The sequence below is a fragment of the Octopus bimaculoides genome, chromosome 28 (assembly GCF_046866305.1).
Source record: "Octopus bimaculoides isolate indiv1 chromosome 28, ASM4686630v1, whole genome shotgun sequence".
NCBI lineage: Eukaryota > Metazoa > Mollusca > Cephalopoda > Octopoda > Octopodidae > Octopus > Octopus bimaculoides.
Window position 1 is genome coordinate 22,634,593 of NC_142955.1, and position 21,086 is coordinate 22,655,678.

The 21,086-nt window shown below is 35.7% G+C and overlaps 4 protein-coding genes and 1 pseudogene across 5 annotated transcripts in view; 4 read left to right on the top strand and 1 right to left on the bottom strand.

Annotated features, from left to right (window-relative positions):
• LOC128251087 (uncharacterized) overlaps positions 1–21,086 on the top strand; it is a 99,022-nt gene that overhangs the window by 58,213 nt on the left and 19,723 nt on the right. The gene's annotated exons all lie outside the window — the stretch shown is intronic.
• LOC106884367 (uncharacterized) lies at positions 16–2,894 on the top strand. The gene has a single exon (XM_089343801.1). It carries the CDS (start codon positions 825–827, stop codon positions 2,109–2,111), a length of 1,287 nt encoding a protein of 428 aa, XP_089199927.1. The 5' UTR covers positions 16–824; the 3' UTR covers positions 2,112–2,894.
• Positions 3,307–9,673, top strand: LOC149130741 (uncharacterized). The gene has a single exon (XM_089343800.1). The coding sequence runs from the start codon at positions 7,271–7,273 to the stop codon at positions 8,684–8,686; it is 1,416 nt and encodes a 471-aa protein (XP_089199926.1). The 5' UTR covers positions 3,307–7,270; the 3' UTR covers positions 8,687–9,673.
• Positions 8,753–18,192, top strand: LOC149130742 (uncharacterized). The gene is made up of 2 exons (XM_089343997.1): positions 8,753–8,764; positions 10,940–18,192. Exons 1-2 carry the CDS (start codon positions 8,753–8,755, stop codon positions 12,041–12,043), a joined length of 1,116 nt encoding a protein of 371 aa, XP_089200123.1. The 3' UTR covers positions 12,044–18,192.
• Positions 13,032–21,067, bottom strand: LOC149130743 (uncharacterized; annotated as a pseudogene). Its single transcript, XR_016238709.1, has 2 exons — positions 20,807–21,067; positions 13,032–18,428 (listed from the first exon to the last, which is right to left on the bottom strand). The product of XR_016238709.1 is annotated as an uncharacterized LOC149130743 (transcript).

The window sequence follows — 21,086 nt, forward strand, 5'->3', positions numbered from 1 at the left end:
CGGCGAGTGAAATTTTGTGAATAGAATTATAAACCATCGTCATAGAGCTTTATATGCCCTAATATTTGATTATTTTCTATAGTTAATGTACGGGGAAAGCATATCTATAAAATATAAAAAATTGTTTCTGTACGTATAAATTTACGTTAGGGACTTTTAACTTACGTCACCGGTATGATTTATACAAAGGTAAAATTGTCCACTAACACCGCGTACTTAGTCTATTAAAAATTACCTGAGCGAATGTAATTATCTCGTTGTAAGGTAAACATTAATGTTTGCCGATAATATAGAACTAGCTCAGATGTTTCAAACTAGGGGGCTTCGTCAAGTGATGCTTAGATATTTAATTTTGTTACCAACTTTCGCTGCATCTTGAATTGTTTACGAGAATATGGACTTCAATGGCCAAGTAATGAGTGAATATCTTTGATAATTCTTCCCTTTGTAGTCGACTAGCAAATCTAAAACCCTAGTCATTTTTAATGCCAGTGTAATGGTGAACAATTTTGATTTCTTAGTACCACAAACACGCACACACACATGCGTATTTTCCACGCGGGCTCAATATATTTTTTAGACTATAAAGCATTGACGAAATCATAACCAGATTTCATAACATAGATTTAAAAATTTTTTAAAGGTATTTTGTATACAGTAAAATATATATATATATATATATATATATATATATATATATATGCTACATGGACACAAGTCGACAGCGAGTATACTGGGAGTAAGTAAAAACAATATACAAATTGCGTATTTTACCCACTTGTTAAAAGAGACCAATAATATCTGAGAAAAGCAATGGAACTATAATGAATCTGAACAGTACCTCTGGAATGAATATGGAGGACGTTAAACCCTTGGCCGTTCCCAACTCCGCTGTTTTTATTAATTTGCATACAGTAACAGAGACTTATTATAATAATAATGAGAGAATTTTCGGCTGCAACATGCTTGCTGAAGAAAAATCATTGGACAAAAAAGTTTGCTGTGAAATTTGTGGGAAGTCGTTTGGCAAAGTCCGTTACTTAAAAGAACACGAGAAAGTACACACTGGGGAAAAACCGTATCTTTGTGAAGTATGCGGAATATCCTTCTCTCGGACGTCTCATCTTGCTCTCCATAAACGTATTCACTCGGGGAAGAAACCTTACCACTGTGAAATATGCGGGAAATCATTTATAAAAAACAGCAATTTAACACAACACAAGAGAGTACACACCGGAGAAAAACCGTTTCCCTGTGAAATTTGTGGTAAATTTTTCTCTTACAATTACCATCTTGTTATTCATAAACGTATTCACTCTGGAAGTAAACCTTTCCACTGTGAAATATGTGGAAGATCGTTTGCTCTTAGTAGTTATTTAAAAAGTCACAAGAGAATACACACAGGAGAGAAGCCATTTCAATGTGAAGTATGTGAAAAAAGTTTCAGTCAAAAATCGAGTCTGGTTGGTCACATACGTACTCACACTGGTGAAACGCCATACCACTGTGAAATCTGTGGTAAATCGTTCTCTCTCAAATCCAGGCTTGTACATCATGAAGCAATACACCATAACAAAGGTGATTTAACAAAGGAAAAGACACATCATTGTGAAATCTGTGGGAAATGGTTCTCTTTGAATTCTAGTCTTTTACGTCATAAAGCAAGACACATTGGAGAAAGAGCTTTCCACTGTGAAATATGTGGAAAATCTTTTGTGGATAAAGGTGATTTAACAAGACACAAAAAGATCCACAACGAGGAGAAACCTGTGCATTGTGAGCTATGTGGAAAATCATTCTTATTTAAATCCAGACTTGTAAATCATAAAAGGACACACACTGGAGAAAAGCCCTATCACTGTGAAATTTGTGGGAAATCGTTCAGTAATAATACTAATCTTGCCAGTCATGTAAGGATCCACACCGGAGAGAGACCGTATCATTGTGAAGTGTGTGGGAAGTCTTTTGTAACCAAAGGCGATTTAACGAGACACGAAAGAATACATACTGGCGAGAAACCTTACAGCTGTGACATTTGTGGGAAATCATTCCGAAGTAGTGGTCATTTTGCCAGACACAGAAAAATACACACTGGAGGAAAATCGTTATGATGATGATGATCTTCATTTAGTACCTGTGTTTTCTGCCTGGCATGGGTTGGATGGTTTGGCAGGATCCAACATGTTTGAGGACTGCGTTGTGCTCCTGTGTCTGATATGGGTTATACAGTTGGATGCCCTTTCTAACATCAACCACATCACTTTTATAATCTGCAGCTGGATTCGAACTTGAGAGAAAAGATTTAAATGATTAAACACCGGTGCCATGTAAAAAGCTCTGGTGCCACATAAAATGTGCTGGTGTTGGTTCCACTGAAAAAGTTTGCAGTACACTCTGCAAAGTGGTTGGCATTAGGAAGGGCATCTTGCTGTAGAAACCAATCCAAAATTAGACGATGGAACCTGGTGTGGCCCACGACCTTACTAGCTCCTGTCAAGCCATTTGACCCATGCCAGCATGGAAAAATGGACATCAAACAATGATGATCAAGATATATTCTGTGTCTTGTCAGCTTGTAATCTATAAGTATCTCTTGAAAATAGATTTGTTTGTAATTAAAGTTAATTACAGAGGCACAGTCTCGTTAATTATGACTATAAAAATTTGTGGAAATTAGTATATCATTAAGATGATTTGTTGAAAATATTCTTAAAAAATTTCTTTTAATATGAAATTCATGGAAACTCTTATCACCTGAATTTATGGCAAAATAACTCCTAATTATGTAAATTAAATTTGCATAATTTATGACCAAATAACTTGTGGTTAATGTAAATTAAAATTTAATTTTATAAATCTCTTATAAAATGGAAATTAAAGTTGAATGCCTGCAATATTTGTTATGTGGTATTTTCTGGACTGTTGAAATCGTTTTTATAAAATTAATTCAATACTGGAAACATTTTATCAGTGTAAAATTTATATTGAAATGTTTAACCTATTTTGTTACAACACAAAATCAAACATGACCATGCTGTACTTATTTTTATTGTTTGCTTAATTAATTAGTCACTACATGTAATGAATTAACTACCCTTATCCTATTTATATATCTAACTTATTTACCTGCATTTGTATTAACATTGTACTACTACTGATATACGACACCCACCACCAATAGCGGTAACAATAATTAACCAGTTAGCATATATATATTTAATGTTAATTGTACTGACACTTAACCAGTCAACCTATATATATATATATATATATATTAGGTTGTCCGGAAAGTTCTGAGCGTTTTTTAATATGTAAAAAGGGATATAAATAATTGACCTTTCAATAAATTTTATTCAATGGAATAATTCCATTATTATTAATGACCTTTGCTCATCTATCAGGCAATTTAAATATTCCATCAGCATAAAATTTGACTGGTTTTGAAGAAAAAGGAGTTATCTGGATGCATTTTGACTCCATCAAAATCTTTAAATGTTTTTCCTTGCAATGAGTTCTGTAGAGACAAAAACAAGTGGTAGTCAGATGGTGCAATATCAGGAGAATATGGTGAATGGGGTAAGAGATTACAGACAAGTTCATGTAATTTTGTTCAGGTAGCCAAAGACACATGTGGTTGGGCATTGTCGTGTTGGAACACTACTCCTTTCCTATAGGCAATTTCTGGTCTCAATTCTTTCATTTTTTGGTTCAAATTAGCCAGCTGATGACAGCACACATCAGAATTAATGGTCTAGTTTTCTGGGAGAAGCTCATGATAAATAATGCCTTTATGATCCCACTAAACACAAAGCATAGCTTTTTCAACATGGATGTTTGTCTTTGGTTGCTGTTTTGGGGGATCCTTATGCAAACTTTGTGTTTTCATACACAATCCATTTTTCATCTCCAGTCAGAAGTTGTTTCAAAAAAGGCATTTCCATTTCAAAATCATAACACAAGCATAATACCAGTCCAAGTAATTCTTTTCTGAGAGTTTGTGAGGGACTCATACATCACAGCGAGAAATGTATCCTCGCTTCACTAGGTTGATCATGAGCCATACTTTTAGAAACTTAAGTCCTTTGCAAGTTCTCTAATCATGATATTTGAGTTTTCTGTGATTTTTGCCTTCAAAACCTCTTCATCCAATTTTGAAGGTCTTCCACTGCGACTCCTCTTCCAAGCTAAACTCTCCAGTTTCAAATTTTGCCAACCTCCTTCGAACTGTTGATTCACCTACAGCATCATCACCATAAACTTCACAAATGTTTTTGCAAGTCTTTGCTGCATTTTCTCCTTTTTTTTTAAAAGAAAAGCATTACAACAGGAATACGAAATTTTTGGTTATCCATTTCAAATGTCAATAAAGGGTAACAGCCCCCTCTTGTTCATCATAGTCCTCCAGGCAATTACAGAAGATTTAAAGTAGGTTGCCCTTAGGAGCTCCTGTGTGCTGATGACCTTGTTCTTATAGCTGAATCACTACCAGAACTAGAGAAGAAACTTCAGATGTGGAAGCAAAGTCTAGAATCAAAGGACTTAAGAGTTAATTTAGTAAAGACCCACCAGGGAAGATAACAATAATAACAAGTAACACCTTTGGCTACAATGGTAACATTGACAGTGCCCTCTCGACATCTGGCAATAACATTACCAGTGCTACCAACACTAGCACCAACGGCCCCAGCAGCAGCAAATTCGTTGACCCTAGCAACGTCATCGTCGACAGCACAGGCAACAACAGTGAGATCGTTGCCAGTACCCCTGGACTGGCCCTTGTGCGGGTGGCACATAAAATACACCATTTTGAGCGTGGCCATTGCCAGTGCTGCCTGACTGGCCCTCGTGCGGGTGACACGTAAAAGCACCCACTACACTCTCTGAGTGGTTGGCGTTAGGAAGGGCATCCAGCTGTAGAAACTCTGCCAAATCAGATTGGAGCCTGGTGTAGCCATCTGGTTCACCAGTCCTCAGTCAAATCGTCCAACCCATGCTAGCATGGAAAGTGGACGTTAAACGATGATGATGATGTGCACCACTGGCAACACACGCAGAAGCAGTAACACAACCACCACTACCAACTGCCCCAGCTGGAGCACCACCAGAATCAACACCATCGACAGCAGCAACAACATCGACAACTGCAACAGCAGCAGTAGGCACAACACCGACTCCATGCATCCAAGGAAATACATTGGATGTGTGAGAACTTCCTTTAAGAAACGTTTTTCCAGCCATAAATCCTCCTTTAGAGTTTGAGAAAGGAGATATGTAACATCACTGGCAACTGAAGGAATTCCATACTCGATATCATGGAAAATCTCACACTGTCCGGGTCCATACATAAACGGAACAAAACGCTGCAAGCTATGCGTAACCGAATGCATGGAAATCCTGAAAAACTTGCACGTACAAGGGACCATACTGAACTCCAGAATGGAGATTTTCGGGCTGTGCTTGTATTTCAGGAGATTCCTGTTAGCGTTTTGGGAACCACATAATAGCAGTATTAGCGATAATTATACCACAGCTAGAAAATGATTGCTGATGAGAGTAGGGGAAAACTAAATTTTACCCTCATAGCTGATGGGTGGTGTGACTGAAAGAGGACAACACAGCCAGAAGCCGATGACCAGCCCCAAAGGGAGAAAACCCCCACTGTTTATAGCTCTATCGTTTCCCCCTCCATATTTTAAAGTGGCCATAGGCCAACAGGTCTTAGGGTCTGAAGATACGCCATAAAAGTACCATTTATGGCTAGAAACCTAAGGTAACCCTATAAACCGGCCTTCACCAGTAATTAATATAGACTGCGGATCTTTCTGATTTGGCGGACACCATTTTTTTTTTTATCTATGTTTTATTTAGTGTGTTTTCTACCGAAACACTTTAAAACTTCGTATACTTGTATATTTTGTCTTATAGAACAGAGAAAAAATTTTGTATTCGAAGTTCTTTCATGCTAAAAGTTGTCGTATTTCGGTAATTTTAACCACTCACTGACGTCTATTGAGGTGAAAACAATTACTGCTGTGGATTGTCAACATAACGTTGTGCGGTGTAATGGGATCTTTTCCCTTGAATAAAATTAGTGCCGTTGTTTGTCAACAACAACTATCGGCGGTACTGTTATTTATGACATCGTTCGTGCGTCTGTACTGGTTTTAGGATTTGGGCTCGGGTTTTAGAGTTAGGGTTAGGGTTAAGTATTTTTGCCAAATTTGGTGAAAATCTGTTCAATACACCGCCACAAATTTTTTTACCAAATTTGGCAAAAATACTCATAACCCACTTCTGCTCTATTTCTTAGAGTGTGTTTTTTCTCCGGATTTATGTTTTTCGAAAGAAAAAAAAAAAAAATGTGTGTGTGCGTGCACACACACTCACACTCACACTCACACGTACTCTATCCGTCCGTCTTGCCAAACATGCTACCACGAGTGTTTGAATAGTTTGTGCAGAGTGACTTCCCTTCATGTGACGTATCTGAAAGAACTTTGTTTTTTTACTTGTAATATTTATTTGAAGAATTGGCAAACACAATGCAATATAACTTCCAGCTTCAATGATACCGTTGACTCCGACACTTGAAGTCGTGATAAAAAACTAAAATTGATATTATTAAAAATGTTTCTGTACGTATTATGTACATTAAACTGATGTCTCCGGTATGATTTATGCAAGGGTAAAATTGTCCCCTACACCGTGTACTTAGTATATTTATAATTACTTGAGCGAATGTAATTATTTCGTTGTAAGGTAAACATTGATTTTTTGCCAATAACATAGAACCAGCTAAGATGTTTCAAACTCGGTGCTTCGTCACCGTGACGATGAAATATTTAATTTTGTTACCAACTATCGCTACGTCCTGAATTGTTTACAAGAATATGGACTTCAGGGGCCAAATTATGAGTTAACTTTGATATTTCTTCCGTTTGTAATTGACTTGCAAATTTAAAACCTCGATCATTTCTAGTGCTACTCTGCAATGGTGATCAATTGTGATTTCATAGCACCACACACACTGGCCTACGTATTGTCTAGACAGACTCAATATATATATATATTTTAGACTGTACAGTACCTATTCAATCATAACCATATTTCATAATATAGATATAAAAAAAAAAGTAGTTTTGTTTCAAATTGTATATGTGCTACAAATTGTATATGTGCTATATCGTGGGGGTTAGTAAAAATTATATACATATTGCTTAGTTTATCCGAGAGCATCACAATATCCAAGAAAATTACATCTGGTGTGAATATGGAAGACATTAAACCCTTGGATATTCCCAACTCGACTGTTTTGACCAATTTGGATATAGTAACACAGACTTATAGTAATGATAAAATGTTAAGCAACGAAGTATTTACTAAAGAACATTCATTGGACACAAAATTTCGCTGTGAAGTTTGTGGGAAATCGTTTGGCAAATCCAGTAACTTAACGCAACACAAAAGAGTACACACCGGAGAAAAACCGTTTCGTTGTGAACAGTGTGGAAAATCATTCAGTCAGAATTGTCATCTTGTTATACATAAGCGAATTCACAGTGGAAATAAACCTTACCACTGTGAAATATGTGGAAAATCATTTTCCGATAATAATTATTTAACAAGTCACAAGAGAATACATACTGGAGAAAAGCCATTTCAGTGTGAAATCTGCGGGAAATATTTTAGTCAGAAATCGAGTCTGGTTACTCACATACGGACTCACACTGGAGAAAAACCCTACCACTGCGACGTGTGTGGTAAATATTTTACAACCAGCGGTATCTTAGCAAGGCACAAACAAATCCACACTCAGGAGAAACCTTACCGCTGTGAAATTTGTGGGAAATCCTTCTCCGTTAATTCTAGTCTTATAAATCACAAAAGAACACATACTGAAGAAAAGCCATATCACTGTGAAATTTGTGGGAAATCTTTCGTTCAGATTTCACATCTTGTACGTCACAACAGAGTACACACTGGGGAGAAACCGTATCATTGTGAAATCTGTGGTAAGTTATTCTCTGCTCGTTCGCGTCTTGCATATCACAAAACAACGCACACCGGAGAGAGACCTTTCCACTGTGAAACGTGTGGGAAACATTTCGCAGTTAACAATGATTTAACAAGACACAAAAGAGTACATACAGGAGAAAAACCATTTCACTGTGAAATATGTGGGAAATCTTATATCAATAACAATGATTTAACAAGACACAAAAGAGTACACACTGGAGAAAAGCCTTATCAATGTGAAACCTGCGGAAAATCCTTCTCTGTTAATTCTCGGCTTGTTGATCACAGAACGATTCATACGGGAGAAAGGCCATTTCACTGTGAGATATGTGGAAAAACTTTTACAAATAACAGTGCGTTATTGACGCACAAAAAAATACACAGTGGAGAAAAAGCTTATCACTGTGATATATGTGAGAAAGCGTTTGTGAATAAAAATAATTTAACCAGACATAAAAGAGTTCACACAGGAGAGAAGCCCTGCCACTGTGAAATATGTGGGAAATCGTTCAGTACTAATTCTATTCTGGTCATTCATAAAAGAGTACATACTGGGGAAAAACCATTCCACTGTGAAATGTGTGGGGTTTCTTTTGCCTGTAAAGCTAAGTTAAAAAGGCACAGCAAAAAACATACAGGGGGAAAAAGACATTCTGTTGTGAAATCTTGATATGATTAAAAATGTTTCTGGATGTATCAAATTATGTTAGGACATTTAATTCATGTCTCCGGTATGATGTATGCAAGGGTAAAATTGTCCACCACACTGCGTACTTCATATATTTATAATTACTTGAGTTCACACGACGTTCTGAGTTCAAATTCTGCCGAGGTCGACTTTGCCTTTCAACATTTCGGGGTTATGCACTGGGGTCGATGTAATCGACTAGCCTCCGCCCCCCCCCCAAATTTCAGGCCTTGTGTCTATAGCAGAAAGGATAATTACTTGAGTGAATGTAATTATCTCATTGTAAGGTAAATATTAATGGTGGAGGTTACGAATATGTACACCACCCGTTTTTGGCGTAACAAAATCTCTAACCCTAAATCCTAATCTCTAACTCTAAATCCTAATCCTAATCCTAACCTTAAACCGTAATCCAAAACACCGGGCGTACATATTCTTTACTTTCGTCAACATTAATATTTGCTGATAACATAAAGCTAGCTTAAATGCTTCAAACTCAATGTCATCACCATGATGATTAAATATTTAATATGTTGAAGTAATGGAGAACCCCTTTGGTATTAGACTAAATAATCTCAGGTTGTCTTACTTCAACAAAAGCAGACAGTGTAAACTTTGCATGGTCGAAAGGACAATGATCTTAATAATCTGCATGATTTGGATACCTGCTTGAATACAAAAAGTGGAGTTTTTAGTTGGTACCATATTAACAGAGTTCGTTTTGGAAACGTAGTCTTCCCCGTTTGTGGACTAGTGAACAGGAAAAAAGACAAAAAGTTTTTAAAAAGACACCATGTATCTCTCATCGGACATCGTTAGAATCTTTCCAAGGAAGGTAACTCTGAGAATGGTTTTTCTTTTCATCACCAAACTAACGAAGCATAGTCGGGTGACAGGTACCTTTTTTTCCCCCCCAAGGGATTTTTCCTCCGATTCTTATTGAGGCTGCTAATAAAAGATTTGGATAATTTTTGGTGTTTAACAATCAATATTCTTGGATCTTTTTTAAAACGGGGGCCACATTTTTCATTAACGAAACACTTTGAAACTTGGAACACTGGTAGAATGTGTCATATAAAACATCTTTTTCTCTTAGTCTTCTTAAAAAAAAAAGAAATCCATAAATTATTCCATGTTAAAGTTGTCGTATTTCTGTAATTTCAACCAATCACTGACGTCCATTCAGCCGATATACATTAAGTGCCGACTACATAAACAAACGATTCTGAAACAATTAACCCTAACCCTAACCTTAGGGTTAGGGTTAAAGCAAATTTAAAATGAAAAAAGCAAATAAAACGAAGGTATGGAGATTAAATACGCTTTACATCGCTTAATCAGCCAAAGGAGTAAATGTAAACAACTGAATACTTGTCGGTGATTGGTTGAAATTATTGAAATAAGACAATTTTTTTATATGAAATAAATTCGAATACAAAAATATTTTTCTGTTCTACAAGTATACTAAGTTTGAAAGTCTTTCGGTACCAAAAACACTACGTAAAACATTAATGAAAAATGTGGCCCCCATTTTAAAAAAGATCCATATTCTTTCCTCTGTTGTATTCTAAGTCAATTTTTTCCTAAATTGATAATTTTCAAGCTTTATAAAAAAAAAAAAACAATGTCTAAAATGGGGTAAAATGAGTAATAACTAGTACAAGTAGAAAGATATATTTTTTCAACACTTAAGGACTGCTAGAAGAGCATATATAGGATAAAACCTCTACAGAGCACTACTTACGTCTTGACAAAAGATATCTTTCTACAATACATTTCAGCGCTTCAAAAACAAACTTGTTTATTTACATATAACGTAATTTCTATTCCATCTTAACCCATTACCTCCCATAATTCTATTAACTGGAATTTTTTTTATGAAACTTTAATTTCTAGCATAAAACAGCCTTAGAAACACGCTGAAATGATCAAAATAATATTTCAAAATAACATTTCAAATAGAAATAAGCGAGATATTGGGTGAACAATTAGCAAACCTCATTTGAATATCAGAGAAATATACCTAGTAGATATAGCAAAAAGGTTAGATATGTGTAAATATTGACAGATAATTACGAAATTTGTAATTTTTAAGTGATCTCATATGAGATTTCACATCTTGTATGTCACAACAGAGTACACACTAGGGAGAAACCGTATCATTGTGAAATCTGTGGTAAGTTATTCTCTGCTCGTTCGCGTCTTGCATATCACAAAACAACGCACACCGGATAGAAACCTTTCCACTGTGAAACGTGTGGGAAACATTTCGCAGTTAATGATTTAACAAGACACAAAAGAGTACATACAGGAGAAAAACCATTTCACTGTGAAATATGTGGGAAATCTTATATCAATAACAATGATTTAACAAGACACAAAAGAGTACACACTGGAGAAAAGCCTTATCAATGTGAAACCTGCGGAAAATCCTTCTCTGTTAATTCTCGGCTTGTTGATCCCAAAACGATTCATACGGGAGAAAGGCCATTTCACTGTGAGATATGTGGAAAAAAATTTATAAATAACAGTGCGTTATTGACGCACAAAAAAATACACAGTGGAGAAAAAGCTTATCACTGTGATATATGTGAGAAAGCGTTTGTGAATAAAAGTAATTTAACCAGACATAAAAGAGTTCACACAGGAGAGAAGCCCTGCCACTGTGAAATATGTGGGAAATCGTTCAGTACTAATTCTATTCTGGTCATTCATAAAAGAGTACATACTGGGGAAAAACCATTCCACTGTGAAATGTGTGGGGTTTCTTTTGCTTGTAACGGTAAGGTAAAAAGGCACAGCAGAAAACATACAGGCGAAAAACCATTCTGTTGTGAAATTTGTGGGAAATCTTATATCAGTAATAGTGAGTTAACAAGACATAAGAAAATACACAGTGGAGAGAAACCTTACCATTGTGACTTATGTGGGAAGTCGTTTGTTAACAGCTGTAGCCTTGTTGGTCACAAAAGAATTCATACTGGTGAAAAACCATTCCATTGTGAAATTTGTGGACAATCCTTCGTTCAGAATTCTCATCTTGTCAGTCACAAAAGAACGCACACTGGAGAGAAACCGTTTCCATGTGAAATCTGTGGAAAAAATTTCTTCTCTAAGAGTGTGTTAAAAAGACACAAAACCATACACTCTGGGGGAAAACCATTCCACTGTGAAGTTTGTGGAAATTCTTTTGTCTCTAACAGTGCGTTAACAAGACACCAAAGAACACACACTGGAGAAAAATCGTTCCACTGTCAAATATGTGGAAAATCATTCTTTTATAATTCTGATTTCATAGTTCATATGTGTTCTCATACTGGAGAAACCATTCAACTGTGAAATATTTAGGAAATCATTTATTACTGCTTGTAATTTAACCAAACATAAAGATACACATACAAGAGAAAAGACTTTTCATAGTACTGGGTGCATTTTCTGTGGCACCAGCTCTAGTGAGGTTGCCGTACAGCTTGCAAAATCCAAGCTTCCATTCAAATGAGGGGGGGGGGCTACAGTAAAGACAGGTTCCTTTATATTAGATGAGAGGTTAATGCACAAGGCTAGCAGTTTTGGGGTATGGGGTCAGCCAATTATACTGATGTTAACACCTTGCTGGAATTTGAACTTAAAACACAAAGATAGACAAAATGCTACTAAGCCTCTTGCCTGGTCTGCTAACGATTTTGTGAGTTCACCACCTTCTTTCATATTGTTGGTGGTTGGCACTCTGTCGAGGGTTCCAGTTGATCCGATCAACGGAACAGCCTGCTCGTGAAATTAAAGTGCAAGTGGCTGAGCACTCCACAGACACGTGTACCCTTAACGTAGTTCTCGGGGAGATTCAGCGTGACAAGGTTGACCCTTTGAATTACAGGCACAACAGAAACAGGAAAAAAAGAGTGAGAGAAAGTTGTGGTGAAAGAGTACAGCAGGGTTCGCCACCATCCCCTGCCGGAGCCTCGTGGAGCTTTAGGTGTTTTCGCTCAATAAACACTCACAACGCCCAGTCTGAGAATCAAAACCGTGAGTCTGCTGCCCTAACCACTGGGCCATTGCGCCTCCACTCTTCTTTCATATATAATATTGATTTCAAACTTTGGCACAAGGCCAGCGATTTGGGGGTAGAGGGTAAGTGGATTACACTGAACCCAGTGATCATTTGTTACCTGTTATCAACCCCATAAGGATGAAAGCGAAGTTGACCTCAGTGGAATTTGAACTCAGAATGTAAAAACAGGTGAAATGTTGCTAAGCATGCTAATGATTCTATCAGCTCATTTGTGAGTAAACTGAATTTTGTAACAATAATAATAACAATAACAAACTGTTAATATTTATGAAACATATTTATTTGTCATAATGAAAGAAAGCAAAAGACTAACATCCTGGAATAATTCCGAAAACGAAGAAGGAACTGTCTGAAATACCGAATCCAAGAACTGTGAAGACTTCGTTGTCTTCACCATCAAGGAATAAATATTGTTTTATACTTTCAGATGTTTGGTGTGGCATATCTCCAGGTATCTGGTAAATATTGTTATATATGTCTGTTATATAAACATATTCACCATGTATATTTAGACAAGGTCTGTAAATATAATTCTGATCAAAACCTGGCAGTAGTTTTATACTCCTGACCAACAACTGTTCCCTGTACCAACAGATAATATAGTGACCACCACTCCACCTCTGCCAATCCTTCCATTTCACAATAACAATATCTCCACCAGATGTCACTGCTATATCACTCACCAGAACCTCTCTCTCTTTCTTGAACACATCCACTCCAGAACACACCCCACAATTATATTTACATGTCCCACCATCAATATCAACTATATCGACATAGTAGTTGTAATAGCATCTTCCATCTTTAGTTCTGTCTCCAATATCATGACCACCACACACGAGTTGATTGTCGCCGTGTTTATAAATCCTGTTGTAGTATTTCTCAGTGTTGATGGTTTTTAAACAACAGAGATCTCTTTCAAAGAACATTAGCTGTTCACCAAAGGCAACTATGAAACATTCATCTGTCCACCGACATATGTCTAGTGGTGGTTGAGGTTGTGGTAGTTGTTTATGTTGAAGTATGTCACCTGTTGTGGTGATCACTGTGACAGTGTCTCTAAACATAAACACACTGACATTGTTGTCTAACTTAATTAGTTTACTGTTGTGATCCTTGGTGTCCTCAATATCATAATTAACAGGTTCCTTGAATGCAGGAATGGAAAAAGGGACCATTGCTGTTCTATATGGCAGTCTCCTCACTGATATTTCATCAATTCCCGACATACACTCTGCTATGTAATTACCACACCTAACCATGAATCTACCTTTACCAACTATTTCACCCGATTTACTTCTTTCTTCTCCATTGTATTTCAATTTAATTAATTCACTACTGTCTATTTCATCTGAGATGTGATGGAAGGGAAATGAAGACCAGAATCAAGTTTTGATAATGACATAGATTCCAGAACCTCCAGTTGGTCCCCATCAATCTTTATGCAATGACATTCAATCAATTCAATATGTTGACACCAGTAAATACCCCCCACTTTTCTCCATATTACACCATAAGGGACGAGACTTTCCCAAACTTTATAATTCACCAAATCTTCTCCATTCAGTTGAAATATTTCTTGTCTGTCAGGAACTGTAATCATATTATGTGTTTTCCTTGTGTAAAACACACACCACCAACTAAACTTGCCACATTTCTGTGACATAGCAGCTCCCCGTCTTTATCAAATATTTTAACATTTCCATTATTGGCTTTTTCACATACAACTGTCTTTCCTTCATCAGAGATATCAATATCTTTTACTTGAACAGGGCAATTGTCTGTCTGTAAACGACAGACGACGAATCTTTCCCGATTAGCCTTAAACAAACCTTCAACATACAATTTGTTACAATCACTATATCTGTAGCTTCCAATAAACCTTGGCCCTTTACACTTTATACAGGAGAAATTTACCTTATCTTTATAAATTCTTTTATTTAAAAATATTCTGTTGTATTCACCAGTCTGTGTCAAACAGACAATGTTTTTATATTCACTGTAGTCGCTAAAATATCTTTCCCACCAACCATGAACGAACAAAAAACTGTCATCAATTGTCATGTTATAAAACCCAAAATAATCTCGGTAGGTTCTGACAGAATGTAAATACTGACCATCACCGTTGAAGAAAATGATGAATCGTTTATTATGAACAATAATGACATCATTAGCATTAATTACAACATTATAGATCTCATTAATATAATTACTACCCCCATGGCTGTATTTTGTTAATATCTCAGGTATGTCTATTTGTTTATTTTCATTGACAGTCAAATGTATTTCGTCAATATCAACAACATACAACTTACATTCGTCTCCCCATTTACTAAAAACCAGTTGACTGTTTGACAATGAAGCCACACATTCATATTTATTTCTTGTCTGGTAATTTACCAATGACAATGGAAATTCCACTTTTAATGTCCACAGTTGGGGTTCAACAGCATTATCGTCGTCATCATGATCATCGTCGTCACCACTATCATCATCGTTGTCATCATAGTCACCACTATCATCATCGTCATCATCAGAACAACCAGTCATAATAGCCAATGTGTTTGACTGCCATTGACACATATTGATAAAGTAACTGACATTCAATTTGACAGAATTCAGAAGTTGTCCATCAAATGTGAATATCATAATGTTTTTATTATTAACGTCATATCCTGCAATCAGGTTATTTTCAGTAATGATTGAACTGTCGATTCTCATTGGTTCTCTGTTTTGTAAACCTGTAGGGACAACATCAATATGTCTAGCTTTGTCAGATCCTGTAGATATAATTTCGAAGACAACATTTCACTGACACAGATGTTTCTGGAAAACACATCTACCAGGTCAGTGCACATGTCAAGCTGCTTATTAGTAATGTGATCTCTCACCACCAGGTTATGATCAGTCATAGCAAACATACGGCTGTTGTCAATCAGATAAACAAACAATTTATCAATACATCCACCAAAGAAATCGAGGGAGGGTTTCATATGTGACAATAAAGCACCAGGGACCATCTTACTATTACTGCAACTATCACCACTACTATTGAACTGAAACACTTTTTTCCTAGTAACAATTAATAGCTTTCGTGTTTCCTTGTCTATTGATAATGATTTCACTACAAAAGGGATATTAATTCTATGAATGATTTCAACTCGATTATAATTTTTAATAGTTAAAATATCTAAATGAGATGGTTTATCACAATAACAAACAATTTCACCTCCACCCATCTTACACACCCGTACATAAGGCTGCCCTAATGATACACTTCTCACTGTCTTTGATAGGTTTCCAATGATCCTTAATTGTTTCTGTAGGGGTAATGTGACACCTATTTGATGAGAATCCCATCGACATATATCCGTAGCTGGAGACGGCAGAGATAATCTCGTCACAATGTCTCCTTCATTAGAAATGTATAACAAGCAATCATGGTTGATGTCGGACACCACCAACTGTCCATTCTCCAGATTACATATTTTGCCAATGACAAGTTTTTTGTCATTCTTCTTTTCTTTGAGTCGTAGATTTAGATTTCTGATATAAGGATTTTTGATGTGTAAACGACAGCTGGACCAGTCATGACATTTGAAAAGCAGAACCCTGTTGAGTACAATGTCCACTACATAAACTGTTCCTTGGAAAACAGCAATGTGAGAGGGAGCGGTTAGAGGTAGATTCCATTGCCATTTAATGTCACCATATATATTGTAACATATTACAATAGACTCTCTCCTGAACACAACATAGTAATAAACATTATCAGAGTAGATGTGATGAGGGTAGCCACAGCATGGAAGGAATTTTTCAAAAAGTTCTTCACCACATGTGGAATAAAATACCATTTTATTTTTCCTTCCATCTAAGACTACAAAATTAATTGGAGTTGCAGCAATGGTGACATTTTCATGACCCAGAGAAATTCTTTCTATGATGTCAACTTTGTCCTCCTTAATCAATAGGATATGTACTTCCTGTTTGTTTTCATTTGTGGCCAGAGCTAAACACTTATTGGATACAAGATGACATATCTTAATGTATTCAGCGTGGACCTTTATTAAAGGGCCTTTCGTTAGTTCAGGACATGTGATATACTGAAGTGCTTTAATTTCCCAATAAAAAATAAAAAATGTTTTTGAGTTCAATCTACAAAAGACAGAAGGAAGGAAGGGAAAAGTTGAATAATTCTGGCGAATTTTTCCCCCAATGTCAGTGAACAATATGGCTTCCTTATTCCTGGAGATTATTAACATAGAAGATGTTGACATAGGTAGAATGTTTGTAATATCATAATAATCTTCAATATAAATATGGTTGTACAAAGTGGGAGTATGCAGCTGGTTGGAGTAAGATAACCTGGGCCAAAAGTCTTTAGTTGTCCTAACAGCATGAGGAAGACCAAAATAATCAATCAAGAAGATTGTACTCGAGTCAACAGAAATATACCGACCTTTCATGCCAATTTCTTTCTTTGACACACCACCGGTGCCTGAAATCCTATAAATAATATGCCCCTGGAGGGCATAAAAATGGTTTTGGTACGTAGTTATGCTGATTGGAAGTTCCAGAGAATGGGTACATACTTCAAATAACTTCTGACCATCTAGGTTATAACAAGCAACTCTGTTGATATTTGAAAATGACAGCAACAGCTTATTCTGTGGACCTACAACAATAGCTGTTGGTTCCTCTTTGACACTGAATTGCTTTGTAATTTTATTATCTTCTCAATCAATAAAATTTACAGTCTTACTGAACATTTCTACACCTATAACTGTAGAATGTTCTAAGTATGAAACCTTGTAAAAGCCTAATTGAAGCGTTTTAATTTTAAAACTCTAGGGACTGATAATTAGAATAATTTTCATAAATGGAAGGGTGGCTAGTACAGTGTCTTCACCGATTCTGGTAAAATCGGTGACAGAAGATGGGCAATGAACATCATTTCTGTTACCGTTTATTTTCACACAACACACCGTCATATAATGGTGGGAATACGTTACCACTCCACCCTGTATAATGATAATATTGGATATTGGGTTGCTGAAATCTTCACCAGATTCAGCGAACTTTGCTTCTCTGATCACAACTGGAGAAAGAGGTCGAAATTTGTTGGTTATTTTTGGTGGATCAATGCTTCTGTGTTTGTGTTGCAAAACATTTTTCTTTATATATTGTTCCAGAAACCATTCAAGTTGTCCAAAGATAATAAAATTGTGGTTGTAATCATATTTCTTAATGTTTTTCTGCAAAATTTCAATTTTCTGTGTAAAATCTTTTAGAAAATTACTTTTATCCAATCCAACACTTTTTAAAATGGTACATATTTTTTCCCGCGAATTTACCAACATATTAATTTTGTCTTCATATGCATTGAATCTTGTATAATACAGGCATTTGTCCAAAACAACTCGTCTTCCAATTGTTTTACACTTTTTATGGTCTTCTTTATGTCTTTTTTGTTTTGTTGTTGACTGAGATGAAGAACGGTTCTGTGACGTTTCTGTCACTAAAATATCTCTCCAACATCCATACTTTTTATTGTAGACTCCTTCTTCATCACTTTTTGCTGTTGGATCACAAAAATTTGTTTTCCGAGGATTAAGTATTCTTGAAGTGTTTCCTGTATTTCCTTCCATAGTGAATCTATAAAGAAAACATATAGCTTTGTGAAACTATTAAATTTTAAAGATGTTTACTTCATTGTTTTAAACACACAACCAAAACACATATGCATTTCTGTCAGTGTATCAGGCTGTCAAATTAACGTTTAAACAATTTTTCATTAACCCTTTGGAAACAGAGCCTCATCTGGAGTTTCAGTGCCAAGAAGATGGAGCCCTTTTCACAAGCCTTACAGAGGACATGCACTTATTTTTCAAAAATAATTATAAAAAATAAAGTAATTACTTTACACAAATAAAACTATATATTCTTGTAGGAAATTGAATGAACTAATTCAATCTTTGTCACTCAACTTTTTGGCCGATAGATTGGTCCTGTCCTCGCCTAAATGTTAAAATAATGATTGGAAATAAATATCTGATGATAATCTTTTGTATAAATATGTGACATATTAGTAAGTTTTATAAATTACATGGAATATAAAATATTGATTTCAAATTTTGACACAAGGCTAGTAATTTCAGGGGAGGGGGTCAGCCAATTACATTGACCTCAGTGTTCAACTGGTACCTATTTTATTGACTCAAAAAGGATGAAAGACAAAGCTGACCACAGCAGAATTTGAACTCAGAATATAAAGATGGACAAAGTACCACCCAGCATGTTAACAATTCTGCCAGCTCACAGACTTAAATGGAATATATATATATATATATATATATATATATATATATATATATATATATATATATATATATATATATATATATATATACATATATACATATATATATACATATATACATATATATATATATATATATATATATATATATATATATATATATATACTGGAAATGATATTTTTCAACATCACAAGGTAATAGTCATGTCTAATTTAGATTTGTTTAATGATAATTAGTTTAACAGATTCACCTATTCCAAAAGTACTCCATAATGTACTCAGCTATAGAGAAGGTTAACTTTAATTGACATAAATTGTATATGTCACAATACACATAACAATAATGTTTAAACTTCATTAACACGGAGTAATTAGCAAAATATAGACATTAGGCTTCATATAAGTTGTCAGGTAGAAGATAGTTTGAACATTTTGATCACGTTCGACTTGAGCACTTCTTCGCTGTCTATGTGTTTCAAAAGAAAATTATAACTATATACATTTCCTCTATTGAGCACTTCTCATAGACTGCAATAATGGCAAAACAATTTTTAGGTATTTCTACCAAGAACATTCTTATACCATCCAGGGACACATATATGGAATTTATGCAGTAGCAGCATGATAAAGTCTCAGAGATTTAGAAATATATTATTTCTATTTTCAAAAATTAGTGAATGTATTTCACTTGAAATATGTTTTCAAAGGCGGATAGGAGTCAACAACCAGCAGGCCATGCTATTCCGGACTGATGAAGAGCAATGACTCTGAAACTAGTTTCTGGATGCTGGCTTTGCTGGGTGGAGGCACTTATCTCCACTTTGAAAACATTAGGACAAAGGAAATGTGTCAAGTCCTACAGGAAACGGTGTTTCCTAGGGCTAAATAACAGTAGCATTCTTCCCTTTTATGGGACTGTCACATTAAGTTGACAACATACTATTAGCAGTACATTTTGTATTCTAAATATAGCTCAAAGAGGAGGGAAAGAGGAAGCAAAAAGACTTTCGGTGATGACCACAACGCACCTGTTTTTTTGAAGAGGTCACCATCCTTAAACCCATTCTAATACAATGATAATAACTGGTGAATAGGAAGGGGGGATCCTCCTCTCTCTCTCTCTCTCTCTCCCTCTCTTTACCTATCTATCTCCCTATATTTCTATCTATCCATCTTCATTGTCAATAGAACCTCACCCCCGCCAAAAAACAACAACAATATTCTCTTCTAAAAAAAAGACATCTGTTTTCTATAAATGAACAAGCTGTTTGTACCATTCACAAAATTTTATTTGAAAAATTCGAGAAACAAACGAAAGCGTTAATAATAATGACGAAATAAAAAGATGTTTTTCCAAAATTCTGACGACTTTTTTCTCAATATGTAATTTCTGTACATCACACCTAACACTATACATATGGTACTATTCAAGAAGAGTGGTCCCGGTGCGCGCACTCTAACCCTAAAACCCTTATTTACTTTGTTTAGAAAAAATCCTCATATATGACGCGCACTCGCGCTGGGTAGTCATCGACTAGTCACGACTCGCTAGCGCGGATGCGCGAGTGCGCGCACTGGGACCACTCTTCTTGAAGAGTACCTCAAACTGTTTAGTTTTTAAAAAAATGATTTAAAAAAAAGCTGTATTTATTCAAAGTTTGAAACTGTTTTGGGCACTGTCATGCTATTAGCTGTCAGAAGTGAAAGTACTCACTGCTAGTGAAGTATCTGTCTGTCTGCCTGTCGATTCTTTGGCTACTGACAGCTAATACCATGACTGGCCGGAGCGAGCTATATGTCTGTCTGTCTGTCTGTCTCTCTCTCTATCTATCTACTACTCGAAAGTTCGCGCGTCCGCGCTAGCTAGTCGTGAGTAGAAAACACAAATTTAATATAAAAACATATTTCCTGAAATTGCAAATTATTTAAAATATAAAAATATAATTTTCCACAGAGAGAATTTATCAAAATAGAAAACAAATGAAGTTTGAAGT

Coding starts and splice junctions, on each gene's coding strand:
- LOC149130741 (XM_089343800.1), top strand. CDS start 7,271: ATGGAAGACATTAAACCCTTGGATATTCCCAACTCGACTGTTTTGACC.
- LOC106884367 (XM_089343801.1), top strand. CDS start 825: ATGAATCTGAACAGTACCTCTGGAATGAATATGGAGGACGTTAAACCC.